Source organism: Anolis carolinensis, chromosome 6 (genome assembly GCF_035594765.1).
Source record: "Anolis carolinensis isolate JA03-04 chromosome 6, rAnoCar3.1.pri, whole genome shotgun sequence".
NCBI lineage: Eukaryota > Metazoa > Chordata > Lepidosauria > Squamata > Dactyloidae > Anolis > Anolis carolinensis.
In genome coordinates, this window is record NC_085846.1 from 14,293,407 (window position 1) to 14,308,115 (window position 14,709).

General features: G+C 44.2%; 1 protein-coding gene across 13 annotated transcripts in view; it reads left to right on the forward strand.

Moving 5' to 3' along the window:
* LOC100553074 (myosin-10) overlaps positions 1-14,709 on the forward strand; it is a 79,287-nt gene that overhangs the window by 16,098 nt on the left and 48,480 nt on the right. For all 13 annotated transcript variants that reach the window (XM_008117179.3, XM_016996062.2, XM_016996063.2 and 10 more), the window contains exons 2-4: positions 5,149-5,507; positions 10,504-10,660; positions 11,284-11,311. In XM_008117179.3, coding sequence (XP_008115386.2) covers positions 5,151-5,507; positions 10,504-10,660; positions 11,284-11,311 — 542 coding nt within the window. In that variant the 5' untranslated portion in view covers positions 5,149-5,150. The remainder of the gene's footprint in view (positions 1-5,148; positions 5,508-10,503; positions 10,661-11,283; positions 11,312-14,709) is intronic.

The window sequence follows — 14,709 nt, forward strand, 5'->3', positions numbered from 1 at the left end:
TCGGCTGTTAGGAATTGTGGGAGTTGGAGTCCAAAACACCTGGAGGGCCAAAGTTTGCCCATGCTTGGTGTAGAGGCACCCTAAGTACTCATTTTGATGACCTCGATGTTTTGTTAGGACAGGAGCCATTATATGAGAATGGCTTTGAGCCTAGGCAGAGTGCTTTCTCATTGCTGCAGTTTAGCAAGTTCCCACACATCTGGGGCCTGGAGTCTCGGTGTACCTTGCAGGTCTGAATGGCTTGACATCATGCTTCCTTTGGGACTCCAGCCGTTCTTTTTTTAGAAACTGAGTAAGGGATCGGAGAGAAAGCTGCAAAGGCCAAGACGGGAAAAAAAGGATCACGCAGAGTGTGCGAAGGACATAAAGTATTATTTGAAAATCGCAGCGACGGTTGAGCGGTCCTCTTTCTCCGCAGTTCTGTTCATGCAAAGAGGAAGCCAAGCCTCTTATCCTAGGGGAGACCCCCACGGACGTCTGGAACAAGGGCGCGAGTGTCTGGGTCTAGCAGCTCAAACAGGCGAAGCGGCCGCTTACGCCAGCCAACCCAGCGGGGGTCCAGAGGGGGCGAATGGAAGTGAGATGGAGAATTGGAAAATCTTGCTCATCAGCCAGACGGCTGGCTGGGGGCACTGGGCCTGGATGAGAGGAGGGAAGCCTGTGTTTTCTTAGAGGAGATATTACTCTACTAGGGTCTTTTAAAAGGGGGACGTTGAGGCAGGAAGAAGTGAGCACAACACATTTTTTTGGGGGGGGGGGGGGATCCTTGACATATCTATGACATGAATGGATTTTCCAGCCGTGCTTGGATCTGCCCTCCTTGCCTTGGCTCTTCCTATCTTTTCCCAAACGTCCTTGTTCAAACCATTGCACTCATTATGTCTAGAACTTAAGTTTCTGTGATTTTCCTTTTTTCTATTGTTAATTCATTTTTATAACAGAAAAAGAATGCAAATATAGAAAACAATGATACTTATATGTACATACATACATACACATGATTAAATACACATTTTCTCTTGCTAACAGTTCCTATGGGGAGAAAGACAAGAGTATGTTAATAATAACAACAACATACAGCTCTACTCTAATTATATCTGACTCTAAAATACAAATATAATGCATAAATTAGCTTTAAAAGAGGATTTCCTACTTCCCTTTTGTCAGTTTCTCTGTAGTTCAACATTTTTTCTTCCACCTTATATCTAGCATATTATGTACTTTGCTTGTTTTTACATTAACAGAGGAATACCCCAACAGCTTACATACATACATACATATATATATATATATATATATATATATATATATATATATATATAATGTCAGGAGCGACTTAAGAAACTGCAAGTCACTTCTGGTGTGAGAGAAATAGCCATCTGCAAGAACGTTGCCCAGGGGATGCCCGCATGTTTGACGTTTTACCATCCAGCGGGAGGCTTCTCTTATATCCCTGTATGGGGAGATAGAGCTGACAGACGGGAGCTCACCCTGCTCTCCGGATTCAAACTGCCGATCTATCCATCGGCAGTCCTGCTGGCACAACCCTAACCCATTGCGCCACTGGTTCAAATATAATGAGGTTATTACAGTTGGAGATGCCTGTTTTACAAATGCCAGTAACCGATGAGGTTATTACAATTGGAGATACATTTTTGCAGTTGTAATAACCTCATATTAAATTTTTTTATTTTTGTATGAGAGAGAAATTGCGCATCATGATAGCTTTTGAAAAGCTCTGGTTTTCAAAACGAGTAAATATTTTGCTTCACCTTTCCTTCCTGTATTTTGTTGATTCATCTGTCGCTAGTTATGATTTATTACTTGTGGTCAAATACTGGCCCATCATTCCCTCCCACACCAGCTTAGTTTATTGGGCTGCTTTATCCTTTAATATCATATAAGCTTGGATGGGTGGGCATTTTCCTGGGTCCTTGCCAGTGTCATGCACAAATTGAAATGGCTGCCTATGATCTGTGTCGCTTCTCCTTCCAGTCTCGTGATGGAGAGAGGCGAATGCAGAGGGGGGAACCCTCTTTAAATGGTTTATTTTGTTATCCCAATCTGGATCGGAAACTGAAAACATGGGAAGGGAAAATGGAAATACTGTAATCTCTGAATTATGAAGAAATGGTAATGATGGTAATCTTTTCTGCTCACATACTTTATATAAAAGTTGGTTCTTCAAACTTGTGGAATCTCATTTTTTAAAAAGAGGAATGTATTAGTTATTTGATTTGTATGACACCTTTCTTCTGGGGTGCATCTACACTGTGGAAATAATGCAGTTTGATACCCTTTTAACTACTATGGCCAATGCTATGGAATCCTGAGTGTTACAGTTTGTTGATGCACCAGCACTCTGGCAGAGAAGTCTAGAAGACATTATAAAACTATAGCTCCCATTCATCCATATTATTTAGCTATGACAGTTATCATGCATTAATTCTACAGCGTAAATGCACCCCTGCAGCAGGATTCAAGGTGGCTTCCAAGCGCAGTAGATTAAAATTTAAAATGTTTACAGTAAACAGTGATCCATCGCTTAGAGTGTGGTATAAAAGAATTCTGAGTACTAGACTTGGATAATGCTTACAGTCCTTCCACACACAAAAATGGTTTATTTCAAGCTTTCTTAATTTCAGAAGTATTGTTTATGAGAAGAGGAGTCACTTTATTGCTGCTTCTGTTGTTAAAGACTTGAGAGTGAGAAATCCTCCTTAATTCATTCTAAATCACCGCAGGTCTACCAGCAGACCCATGTATACTCTTTCCACCCTGAGCTATGTATCCCCTCATCTAGATTGTCCTCCTCATCCCATCAAAACCACCGTCCCCTATCTGGGGATTATCATCTTGGCTCCAGCCAGCCTTTGCTTCCATAGCAGAGAGTTCTTTCGCTCGGTTTTATTTCCCAATGATTGTTCTGTAAACACAAGATTCTCTTTCTATTGGCACTACAATGTTTGCACAAGACTCTTCTGAGTCTAAAGGTTTGTGTTAAGTTTTGTGTTTTGATAGTCAACTGAATGCTACAAATATTTCCACTCCCCATCCACTTCTGAAAAAAATGTGATATTTTTTTTGGAGGAGGGGAGGAAAAAGGGGAAAGGGTCAGTCAAGTTTTGTGTCCCCAATTTTTCCAGGCATGCCATGCCACAGTTTGGACCGAGGGAAGAGAAGTGGGAGAAAACAGTGGAATTGTTTTTTTAACAGTCTAATTCAGAATGTGTTTGTCTGGAGCTTTTCCAGTCCTGTAGAGTTTGAGAATGTTACTTTTTTATTTTTTGGATGCTTTTGGCAGAATCTTTGTCCAGAAAAACATTCTCAAACTCTGGTTATGTGTTCTTGTTGCTAATATCAATATCCTGCCCTTTTCCCAGTCTGGGACTCAAAGTAGCTAACAAAGGTTAAACCAGATACAGCTAAAAAAACCCCTCCTTATCATACAAAGATTAAAAAATATATAATTAAACTGACAGTAGAATCCAAAATCCATTGATGCTCAAGTCCTATCTTATATAGTCAAAAAATTGTATCCATTATGTATAACCAGTATTCAAGATTTGTTTTTTGGAGTATTTACAAGCCATGGATAGTTGAATCCATGGATACAGAAAGCCTACTGTATAGCAGATTCTGAAACGTCCTTTCCCTCAGAGAAGTCAGCCATCAAAGCCCTGCTTAAACAAAACAAATTATCACCTACGTATGAAAGGATAGCAAAGGGTTGACAGTCTAACCTTTCTAGTAAAGGGAGTTCCAGAGCCTCGGAGCTGCTTCCAAAAAGGTCCCCTCCTGTGTTTCCACCAGATGTATCTATCAGTGGAACAGAGAAAAAAACATCTCCCGAAGACTTCAAGAAATGGCCAAGTTCATGTGCCATAAAAAAAATTACCCCAAAGAGGTATTGCCTAGGAACAGGTTGTTGCTGGGAATGGCAGCCACAGGAGTGGGATATTGGATTTTGGGGGGTGTGATTGTGTGGAATAATAGTAGTAGTAATAATAATAATAATAATAATAATAATAATAATAATAATAATAATAATATAATACTTCCGAATCCAGACTGACAAAGTTCTGGAACACAACACACCAGACATCACAGTTGTGGAAAAGAACAAGGCTTGGATCATTGATGTTGCCATCCCAGGTGACAGTCGCATAGATGAAAAACAACAGGAAAAACTCAGCCGCTATCAGGACCTCAAGATTGAACTTCAAAGACTCTGGCAGAAACCAGTACAGGTGGTCCCGGTGGTGATGGGCACACTGGGTGCTGTGCCAAAAGATCTCAGCCGGCATTTGGAAACAATAGACATTGACAAAATCACCATCTGCCAACTGCAAAAGGCCACCCTACTGGGATCTGCACACATCATCAGAAAATACATCACACAGTCCTAGACACTTGGGAAGTGTTCGACTTGTGGTTTTGCGAAACGAAATCCAGCATATCTATCTTGTTTGCTGTGCCATACAACGTCGTTGTGTTGATAATAATAATAATATTTATTTATATTCCGCTTTATTTTCCCGAAGGGACTCAGAGCGAATTACAGTACACATAAAAGGCAAACATTCAGTACCTTTTACACAACAATGACATGCAATACATGTACACAAACAAAGGTAAAGACCTTTGCCTTTCATCTCCTGTGTCTGGAGGTGATGCTCAACTCCAACCATGGAGAGGTGCTCTTGTTCCATTTTCCATGCTGAGGAGCCTGTTGTCCGTAGACATCTCCAATTGTGTTTTGCCGGCATGTCTGCCCTTTTACCTTCCGCCGAGGCGATCCCTATTGATAATAATAATAATAATAATAACTTTATTTTTATACCCCGCCCCATCTCCCCGAAGGGACTCGGGGCGGCTTACATGGGGCCTTGCCCGATAAAACAATCAAATATCAAAACACAGCAATATTGATCTACTTGCATTGCATGTCTTCGAACTGCTAGGTTGGCAGAAGCTAGGGCTTACAGTCAGGAGCTCACCCCGACTTGCGGCTTCAAACTGCCAACCAGCAGATTTCCTGCAGCTAGCGGTTTAACCCTATGGCAGAGTGTAGGTGTAGGACCGTTGTAGAACTCAGTCCCAAGAATGATAACCTGTCTAAACTTTTCCTTTCCGTTTCTTTCCCAGCCATGGCCGTCCGGGCCCCTACACAGCGAGGCGATGCCAGCGCCGAGAGATACCTGTTTGTGGACCGGAACCAGGTGGGCAACCCAGCTTCGCAAGCCGACTGGACGGCCAAGCGGCTCGTATGGGTCCCTTCGGAGCGTCACGGCTTCGAGGCGGCCGGGCTGCGCGAAGAGCGGGGCGACGAGGTGATGGTGGAACTGGCCGAAAACGGGCGTCAGGTGCTGGTCGCCAAGGACGACATCCAGAAAATGAATCCCCCCAAGTTCACCAAGGTGGAGGACATGGCGGAGCTGACCTGCCTCAACGAAGCCTCGGTGCTGCACAACCTCAAGGATCGCTACTACTCGGGCCTCATCTACGTGAGTTGGCAGCAGCACTGAATTTCTCCCAATGCCGGATCTAAGTCAGGCATGGGCAAATTTGGGTTCTCCGGGTGTTTTGGACTTCAACTCCCACCATTCCTAACAGCCTCAGGCCCCTTCCTTTCCCCCCTCAGCCGCTTAAGCGGCTGAGGGGGAAAAGATAGGGGCCTGAGTCTGTTAGGAATGGTGGGAGTTGAAGTCCAAAACACCTGGAGAGCCCAAGTTTGCCCATACCTGATCTAAGGTGTTTTACATATGAATTCGTAAGAAATACAGATTAAAAACCACCCTGTTGTAGCACAAAACAACAACGCAAAACCTTAAATGAGCAGTTGTACTAAAACCAAGCTTAGAATCAAAACAGTTTACAAACATCACGTGAAATATGGGGAAAGTTTCAACAACCCAACAATTAAGAGACTTTTCCACCAGTTATCAGCCAAAAGTCTGTCTAAATGAAAAGGTTGGTGGAAGATGACCAGAGAGAGAGCATAAACTTGGCATCCCGTGGATGGCAGTTACATAGCTTGGGAGCCATTACTGTGAGGTCACCAACAGTCTCTGTAGATATGGAAGCGTGACCAAAATAAAACCTTCGTCTGAAAATCTTAAAATCCAGGCAGGCTCATGTAGATAGTTTGGACCCAAGTTAGGCCCAAATACCTGGAGGGTCGGAGATTAGCCTCATCTTTCTAAGAGGAGCCAGGAGTTTCTATCTCCCACTATCTACCCTGTACAGGCAGTCGCCAAGTTATGAATAAGATAGGTTATATAAGTTTATTCTTAAGCTTAATTTGTATATAAGTTAAAACAGGTACTTTTTAAAGTGTAATTCCAGCCAAAATTATGTGTTGTTTTAGTTTTGGATAGCATAGGGAAAGGTTAACACCCTATGGTGTTTGTTTTGCTGTCTGTGCCACTGTTTAGACGATTTTACCTCACTTTCTGTCTCTGTGATAATTGGATTTTGAAAAAATTGGCTTGATATGGAAACAAAGATTGGTGAGAAAGCTTCATTGGAGACACCTTTTCCCCATTATACTAACTCTTCCAAGAGTGAATTTCCCTTCCTAGGGGTAGATTTCACTCACTTCCTGTTGTCTCCCTGTTCTTAAATATGTGAGGGGGGTTCATAGGGAGGAGGGAGCAAGCTTGTTTTCTGCTGTCTTGGAAAATAGGATGCAGAACAACGGCTTCAAACTACATGAAAGGAAATTCCACTTGAACTTCCTAACTGTGAGAGTTGTTCAGCAGTGGAACTCTCTGTCCCGGAGTGTGGTGGAGGCTCCTTCTTTGGAGGCTTTTAAGCAGTGGATGGGTGGCCATCTGTTGGAGGTGCTTTGAATGAGATTTTCCTGCTTCTTGGCAGTGGGATGGACTGGATGGCCCACGAGGTCTCTTCTAACTCTATGATTCTATGATTAACTATGAGCTGTTTGTAAGTTGGATGTTTGTAACTCGGAGACTTCCTGTATAAGGCTAGAAATTTTAGTCAAGAACTCAACCCAAAAAACCTTGGGATCAGCTTATCCACAGGTCAGTGTGAGTACTGTACCTTAGCTCATATACGTTCATGTGTGTATACACGCACACATAAAAAGGAACCTTTTCTGAGTAGAGTGGCAAAAAGCAAAAGCATACTCTATCCTGGGAGAACCTTAAAAAAGCACTGAACCCCTCTACTTTCCTTGCCATGGCACCACTTCTGCCCTTTTCAAACACCTGGTTGGGCAAATGGTGATGGCAAGGAATGCTGATCCCCCAGGGCAGCATTCCTCTCTGTGTAGAATGACCATCGACTTATCCGCAAGTCAGATAATTTTGGCTTCAAAACCTGCCCTTAATTTATACATGAAGTTGACTTATACATGAATATATGTGGTACTTTCTCTCATCCATCAAAAAAAATACTTCCTTGCTGTGTAGTCTTAATGTTCCACCTCATATCCTTATATTCACCACAGAGCTAGCAAGTTCACATCTCGAACTTCCTCTGGAAATCGCTACTCACTACCCTTCCCTAGAAGTGCAAAAAAGTGCCACTTTTAGGACCTGCTATTTGTGGAAGTCCGAGTGGAAAAGGGGTAAAGTCCAGATTAAAATCTAAAATTGTCTAAAATTGAGAGTGCTGGCAGGAGCATGGAGGGAGGTGCCTTGGAGGGCTTCTGAGGTTCTTTTGGGGGCGGGGGAGGCTCCCTCATTTGCTGACGCAAGCAAAACTGAATCCATTGTGCCCCCTACCGGGAAACGTCTCCTGGAGTCACTGAGCCGGTCCTGTGGGGCTCGTTTCCCATTTTTGAGCAGGGCGAGGTGTTGTTTAGATGCTGAGCTGTTCAGCCTTAGCGGGGCAGTGATGCCAGCGAGACTGAAGAGCTGGTTTTGGGGGTGGAGAGGGGCAGGAGGGGCTTTTGTTCTGAGCTTATGGAGTGTGCATGCAATGACGCCAGGAACGGGGAGCGGTGTCTTCTCCACTCTGGTGATGCACAGCCAGCAACAAAGGGAAGGCATCGGAGGAAAGGCATCTTTTTCTCCTTCTGTCCTGCTGGCACCGTGGAGCTTTGGTTTCTGTGGCACCCGAGTGGGCACAAAAGGCTGCCCGAAGAGGCGCGGGGCCAAGGCATTCTCTCAGCCGCACGTCATTGCTGACTTGCGGACAGCCCAGCGCCCTTCCTCCCCCAATCTCCACCCATGTGGCTGGGTATCGAGGCGGGGAACGGCCTAGACCTGTTTAGCTAGAACAGGAGCATGGAGACGGCGAGGGTGTGAAACCCGTTCTCCTCGGGGCACATTCGTAGGCACACTGTTTAAACCTTAGCAATGAAAGGCTCAGCCATGAATCAACTTATATGTCCTCTTTTGAGTCAAACGGTAAAGCTCTCCAGCAGGAAACATCTTTTAGCACAAAATAAAATGTTACATTGAAGAGGATATCGCAACCTGCCCTTCTAGATGAGGGGTTTTGGGAGTTTTAAGTCCAAAAAAAGGAACACTTCCAAGTACTGGCTTTTCCCTCTGGTTCAGCCTGCACCTGCCTTGCAGGAATTCCAACCTGTGGCTTCATGCTCTGCTGATTCTGCTAAACCTTTCAAATCCTTATGAGCTCAGATTTTCAGTTTGGATGTTGGATCTTCCAGTCTTGTTGCCCTATCGGGAACAGGACCCGTGACTGAAATGCCAGTGGAAGAATTTGAGACACACATGCTGCCGAAAAACAGCTTGAAAATTGACCGCTGGTGCCAGATTTTAAGACTCGCTTAGGCAACCAGTTTTCTGATACAGCTGACTGGAAAGCACAGCGGCCAAGACATAAGATGCTTGCTGAAATCAGCCCTTCTTGAATCATCTTTCAAAATTCAGTTTACCTAATGATACCTTGATTTTTTTAATTGACAGTGCCAGAGCTTGGAGTAGTTCCTTTTGGTGACAACGGTTCCAGCTATATACTAATATGTAAATTTTAAGAGCTGTAGTTCAAAAGAGTAACTTTCCCAAGTTTTTGGGTGGCCTTACAAGCCAAACAAGGCAGATGTTTCAGGTAGTAGATATGAGAGGCAGATGCCATTTCTTTGTCTCCCTCTTTCCATGCCATTAAAATAATGAAAGTGGCTCTTGTCCAAAATTAGAAAGTATCCCTTTGACTTCTAACCATGATAGAAACCTTACAGTCTGGAATAGCTGCTTTTCCGACCCCCAGAGATACTTTCTTTCTATTGCTGCTCAGATGGATCAGGAATTAGGCATTGTGTACACCAGTGGTTCCCAACCTGTGGGTCCCCAGGTGTTTTGGCCTACAACTCCCAGAAATCTCAGCCAGTTTACCAGCTGTTAGGATTTCTGGGACTTGAAGGCCAAAACATCTGGAGACCCACAGTTTGAGAAGCATGGATGTACAACATGCCTCTCAGATCTTCACACAAAGCCTGGGATGGAGAATGTGTGGCCCTCCAGGTGATGTTCAACTGCAAATCCCATCATCCTTCAGCAGCAGTTCTTCTGGCTTTAAGCTGATGGGAAGTCCAGCAGTTCCAAAACCCACGTTGCGCCTCTCTTCTGTTGCATGAGACCAATAGTTTTGAGTTCAGTGGACACAGATCTCCCTCTCCTTTCTTTCTACTTCACTTTGCCTTAAGCCAGAAGTTGTGCTCATTAGATTAAGGCATGCAAATTGAAAACTGGGTTTCTGTGAGTTTTCTGGGCTGTATGGCCACATTCCAGAAGCATTCTCTCCTGGCGTTTCACCCACATCTATGACAGGCATCCTCAGAAGTTGTGAGATCTGTTGGAAACTAGGCAAGTGGGGTTTATATATCTGTGGAATATCCAGGATGGAAGAAAGAACTCTTGTCTGCCAGAGGCAAGTGTGAATGTTGCATTTGGCCAGCTTGATTAGCATTGAATAGTCTTGCAGCTTCAAAGCCTGGCTGCTTCCTTCCCGGGGGAATTCTTTGTTAGGATGTGTTAACTAGCCCTGATCGTGTCTTGTCTGAAATTCCCCTGTCTTCTGAGTGTTGTTCTTTATTTCTTTATTTACAAAGGATTTCTTTGTTTACAAATGATTTCTTTATTGACAGAGGATTTCGCCAGGCAGGAAGCAGCCAGATTTTGAAGCTGCCAAGCTCTTCAATGCTAATCAAGCTATCCAATTGCAATATTCACGCTTGCCTCAGACAGACAAGAGTTCTTTCTCCCACCCTAGACATTCCACAGATTTATAAACGCCACTTGCCTCCTTTCCAACAGACCCCACAACCTCTGAGGGTTTCTGCCATAGATGTGGGTGAACCATCAGGAGAGAATGCTTCTGGAACATGGCCAGACAGCCCGGAAAACTCACCGCAACTCAATCTTTCTGGCCATGAAAGCCTTTGACAACGAATTGAGAACTGTTTGTCCACAAGCATAATTAACTTTGTGGTTGGTGTGTGAGTTTTCTGACATGGGGCAGGGAACTCTTGTAACGTGCCCTTTTCTCTCCTTTCTTTTGAAACCACAGACATATTCAGGGCTTTTCTGCGTGGTCATCAACCCTTACAAGAACCTGCCCATCTACACAGAGCAGATTGTGGAAATGTACCGGGGCAAGAAACGTCACGAGATGCCCCCTCACATCTATGCCATCTCTGAGGCGGCCTATCGCAGCATGCTCCAGGGTAGGAATTGGGAGTGCTGGGAATGGGAAGGATCCAGGGCATTGTGAGACCTTGGAGGATTAGATCCTGTAGGCTAATTTGCCCTCAGCACCAGGTACCTGGGGATGAGGGGTGTTTTAGTCTGATGCATTTAGAACGGGCATGGGCAAAGTTTGGTCTTGCAGATGTTTTGGACTCCAACTCCCACACTTCCTAACAGCCTCAGGCCCTTTCCTTTTCCCCCTCAGCCGCTTAAGCGGCTGAGGGGGAAAAGGAAAGGGCCTGAGGCTGTTAGGAAGTGTGGGAGTTGGAGTCCAAAACACCTGCAGGACCAAACTTTGCCCGTGCCTGCTCTAGAGGGAACCACTTTAACAGTGGGGCAGGGTGAGATAGTTCAATGAATTCTCCATTCCAAACTGCATCAGAGGAGGAAGAGAATGCAGAGTTTTGGGGTGTGTGCCCAACGTGTGGATGTGTCATTGAAGTCCTAAAATGTTGTGGTCAGTGAAGTTTCGGGGAGGGGAGGGGGGGGTTGAGCAACTGAATGTGTCTCCCCATTGCCCTCTGGTGGAAGCCAATGTCCCTGGTTCTGTATGTCGAAGTAACTTGGGTCTGAAAGCGTTTCTTTTTCTTTCTTTCTGCAGATCGAGAGGACCAGTCTATCTTGTGCACGTAAGTGATGCTGGAACTTGTTGGGCGAGTGGGCTTATTAACAAAAGACCCTCTCCATAAACGGATAACAGAGTAACTTATTAGCAGCAGCATGACCCACCACCAGTAGCCAAAAGTGAAAAAAAGGACAAAATACACATGTAAAGGTAAAGGTTTACCCTGACGTTAAGTCCAGTTGTGTCCGACTCTGGGTGTTGGTGCTCATCTCCATTTCTAAGCCAGAGAGCCGGCATTGTCCGTAGACACCTCCAAAGTCATGTGGCTGGCATGACTGCATGGAGCTCCATTACCTTCCCACCGGCGCGGTACCTATTGATCTACTCACATTTGCATGTTTTCAAACTGCTAGGTTTGCAGAAGCTGGAGCTAACAGCTTGCGCTCACTCCGCTTCCCGGATTCGAACCTGTGACCTTTCGGTCTGCAAATTCAGCAGCTCAGTGCTTTAACACACTGCGCCACCAGGGGCTCCTTTAAAAAAAATACACATATCAATGTTATATCTTCCATAGCCCTTCAACTCCTACTTTTCTTTATAGCAGAATAATATCGTTGCACTATTTACATGAACAAGGTTTCCACAACACATATAAAGTTCTTTATACTTCCTTCTTTGCTTCCACGCTGGGCTTCTTTCTCATGCAGATAATCAGTTTTGCTCTCACAGAGCCTCCTCTCACACCGAACTTACACAGGAGCTTCACACATTAGCTTTGCACACAGCAGCCTTCACGCTGGAGCTTCTCTCACCGAAGCTTCTCACACCAGGCTTTCTCTCACAGTGAGGCCTACTTCATACTGAGGCCTTCTGACATAATGGCCTTCTCTCACAGAGGCTGGCTAACACTGAGGCGTTCTAACACTCCTCAGGATGACACTAGCTTTGGCCCACTAACTCTAACAGGCTTCAGCCTACTCACTCTCCTCAGGGTGACACTAGTTTATTTAGCCCTTTCAGTGCTTGATTCATATTTTTAATTAAAAAAACCTATTTAATGTTCAATATTTCTGACAGAACTGGGATGGTTTGCTTACTGGGGCAGGGCTATCACTAGCAGGTACATCAGTAGGCCCAATGCTGTAGTATTGCTGGAGGCTCTAGCGGCTTTGACAGCTCAAAGAATGCCAAGTTCAGGATTAGAACTGGTAGCATTAAATGTGGTAGAAAATGGCATCAAGTGAGAAAGTCTGCTTTTCTGAAACCTGCTCCTGCTATTAATCATGCTGAGAGCCAGCCTTACAAACACCTATCTTGAACATTTGCTTCATTCACCTTTTTGCCTTGTTTCATTCATATTGCATCCACACTGTAGAATTAATGCAGTTTGAGATTGCTTTAATTGCCATGGCTCAATTAAAGCGATCTCAAACTGCAACGCTATGGAATCATGGCAGTGGTAGTTTTGCAAGGTCTTTACCCAAGGCACCAGCACTTCTCTGCCAAAGAAAACTTCTCAGCCCTTCTCTATCAAACTATATATCTTAGGATTCTATAGCACTGAACCATGTCAGTTAAAGTGGTGTCAAATTGCATTAATTCTACAGTATAGTTGTATGTTCAGATGCCAGCCAGATCAGAGAGTGAAGTCATCTCCCCCACTGTGATAATTCTGGCTAATCTGGGGCTGAAATGATGCAGCTTTATATGTCAAGTAAGAGGGAAGTAAATACGACTTTTTTGTATGTTTTCAATGATATCATTAGTAAGCACTTTGAGGCCCAGTCTTGGAGGAAAGGTGGGATATAAATAAAGTTAATAGTACAATGCTGATACATAACATTTAGTATTTTTCTATCACGAGTATGACACATCCTAGTGATGTCCAGTTGTATTGAACTGTGGCCCCACCACCTTGAGGGTTGGGGATGATGGGCATTGTAGTCTAACACATCTGGGAGTCATTGGGGAGGATATTTCAGGGCCCTGAAAGCATTGTCCATGCTATCCCAGTGAGCCCAGTGGCCTGGTTTGCAAGGTGGAAGATTATTGTTAATCATTAACAGTTTTATCTTAAAAAGAAGCTGTACACGATCTCTCATCAAACAGCCAGATTATCCTCACAATCATTTTCTAATGCAGGTTGAGCTAAATTCATAGCAAAGAGCTCAAGGCTTCTCCCAGTAAGCTTTGTTGAGTAGAGTTTGTTTACCTATTTACGTAAGACATGTTTTATCCTGTTCTTCAGCTCAAAAGGCTCTTGGAGCAGCTAACATGTAACCAGTGAAAAAGCCAGTTCTTGCCCACATGGTAAAATGACACCATGCAAAAAGGGGGGGAAAGATGGGGAGAAAAAAGCAGGGAAATTCCCAAGTTGCCTTTCAACAGGATTAGAGATATGGCCTTGGCTCTCATCTTGTTTACTTCTGTTGTAGCCAAATGGGGCTAGTTCCAATGTGTTGTTGAAGGCTTTCATGGCTGGAATCACTGGGTTGCTATGAGTTTTCTGTGCTGTGTGGCCATGTTCCAGAAGCATTTTCTCCTGACTTTTAGCCTACATCTATGGCAGGCACCCTCAGAGGTTGTGAGGTCTGTTGGAAACTAGGAAAGTGGGGTTTATATTGAATTGTTGTGCGTTTTCCAGGCTGTATGGCCATGTTCCAGAAACATTCTCTCCTGATGTTTTGCCCCCATCTATGGCAGGCATCCTCAGAGGTTGTGAGGTATATTGGAAAAAACTAAGCAAGGAAGGTTTATATATCTGTGGAAGGTCCAGGGTGGGAGAAAGAACTCTTGTCAGCTGGAGGCAAATGTGAATGTTGCAATTGACCACCTTGATTAGCATTGAATGGCCTTGCAGTTTCAAAGCCTGGCTGGTTCCTGCCTGGGCAGATCCTTTGTTGGGAAGTGTTAGCTGGCCCTGATTGATTCATATCTGAAATTCCTCTGTTTTCTGAGTGTTGTTCTTTATTTACAGTCTTTATTTATTTAAAATGTTTAGAGTTTTTTTTAATACTGGGAGCCAGATTTTGTTCATTTTCATGGTTTCCTCCTTTCCATTGAAATGGTCCACATGCTTGTCCACCTGCCTACAAAGGATCACCCCAGGCAGGAAGCAGCCAAGCTTTGAAGCTGCAAGGCCATTCAGTGCTAATCAAAGTGGCAAATTGCAACATTCACACTTGCCTCAAGCAGACAAGAGTTATTTCTCCCATCCTGGACCTTCCACAGATATATAGACCCCACTTGCCTAGTTTCCAGCAGACCTCACAACCTCTGAGGGTGCCTGCCAAGGATGTGGGTGAAATGTCAGAAGAGAATGTTCTGGAACATGGCTGTACAGCCCACAAAACTCACAGCAACTCAGTAATAGTTTCACTCAGGTCTCTTCATTGTACACCAATCTATAACTATAGTATTATTGTTATTGCCAGAATATTATTATAATGTCCAGTTCATTCA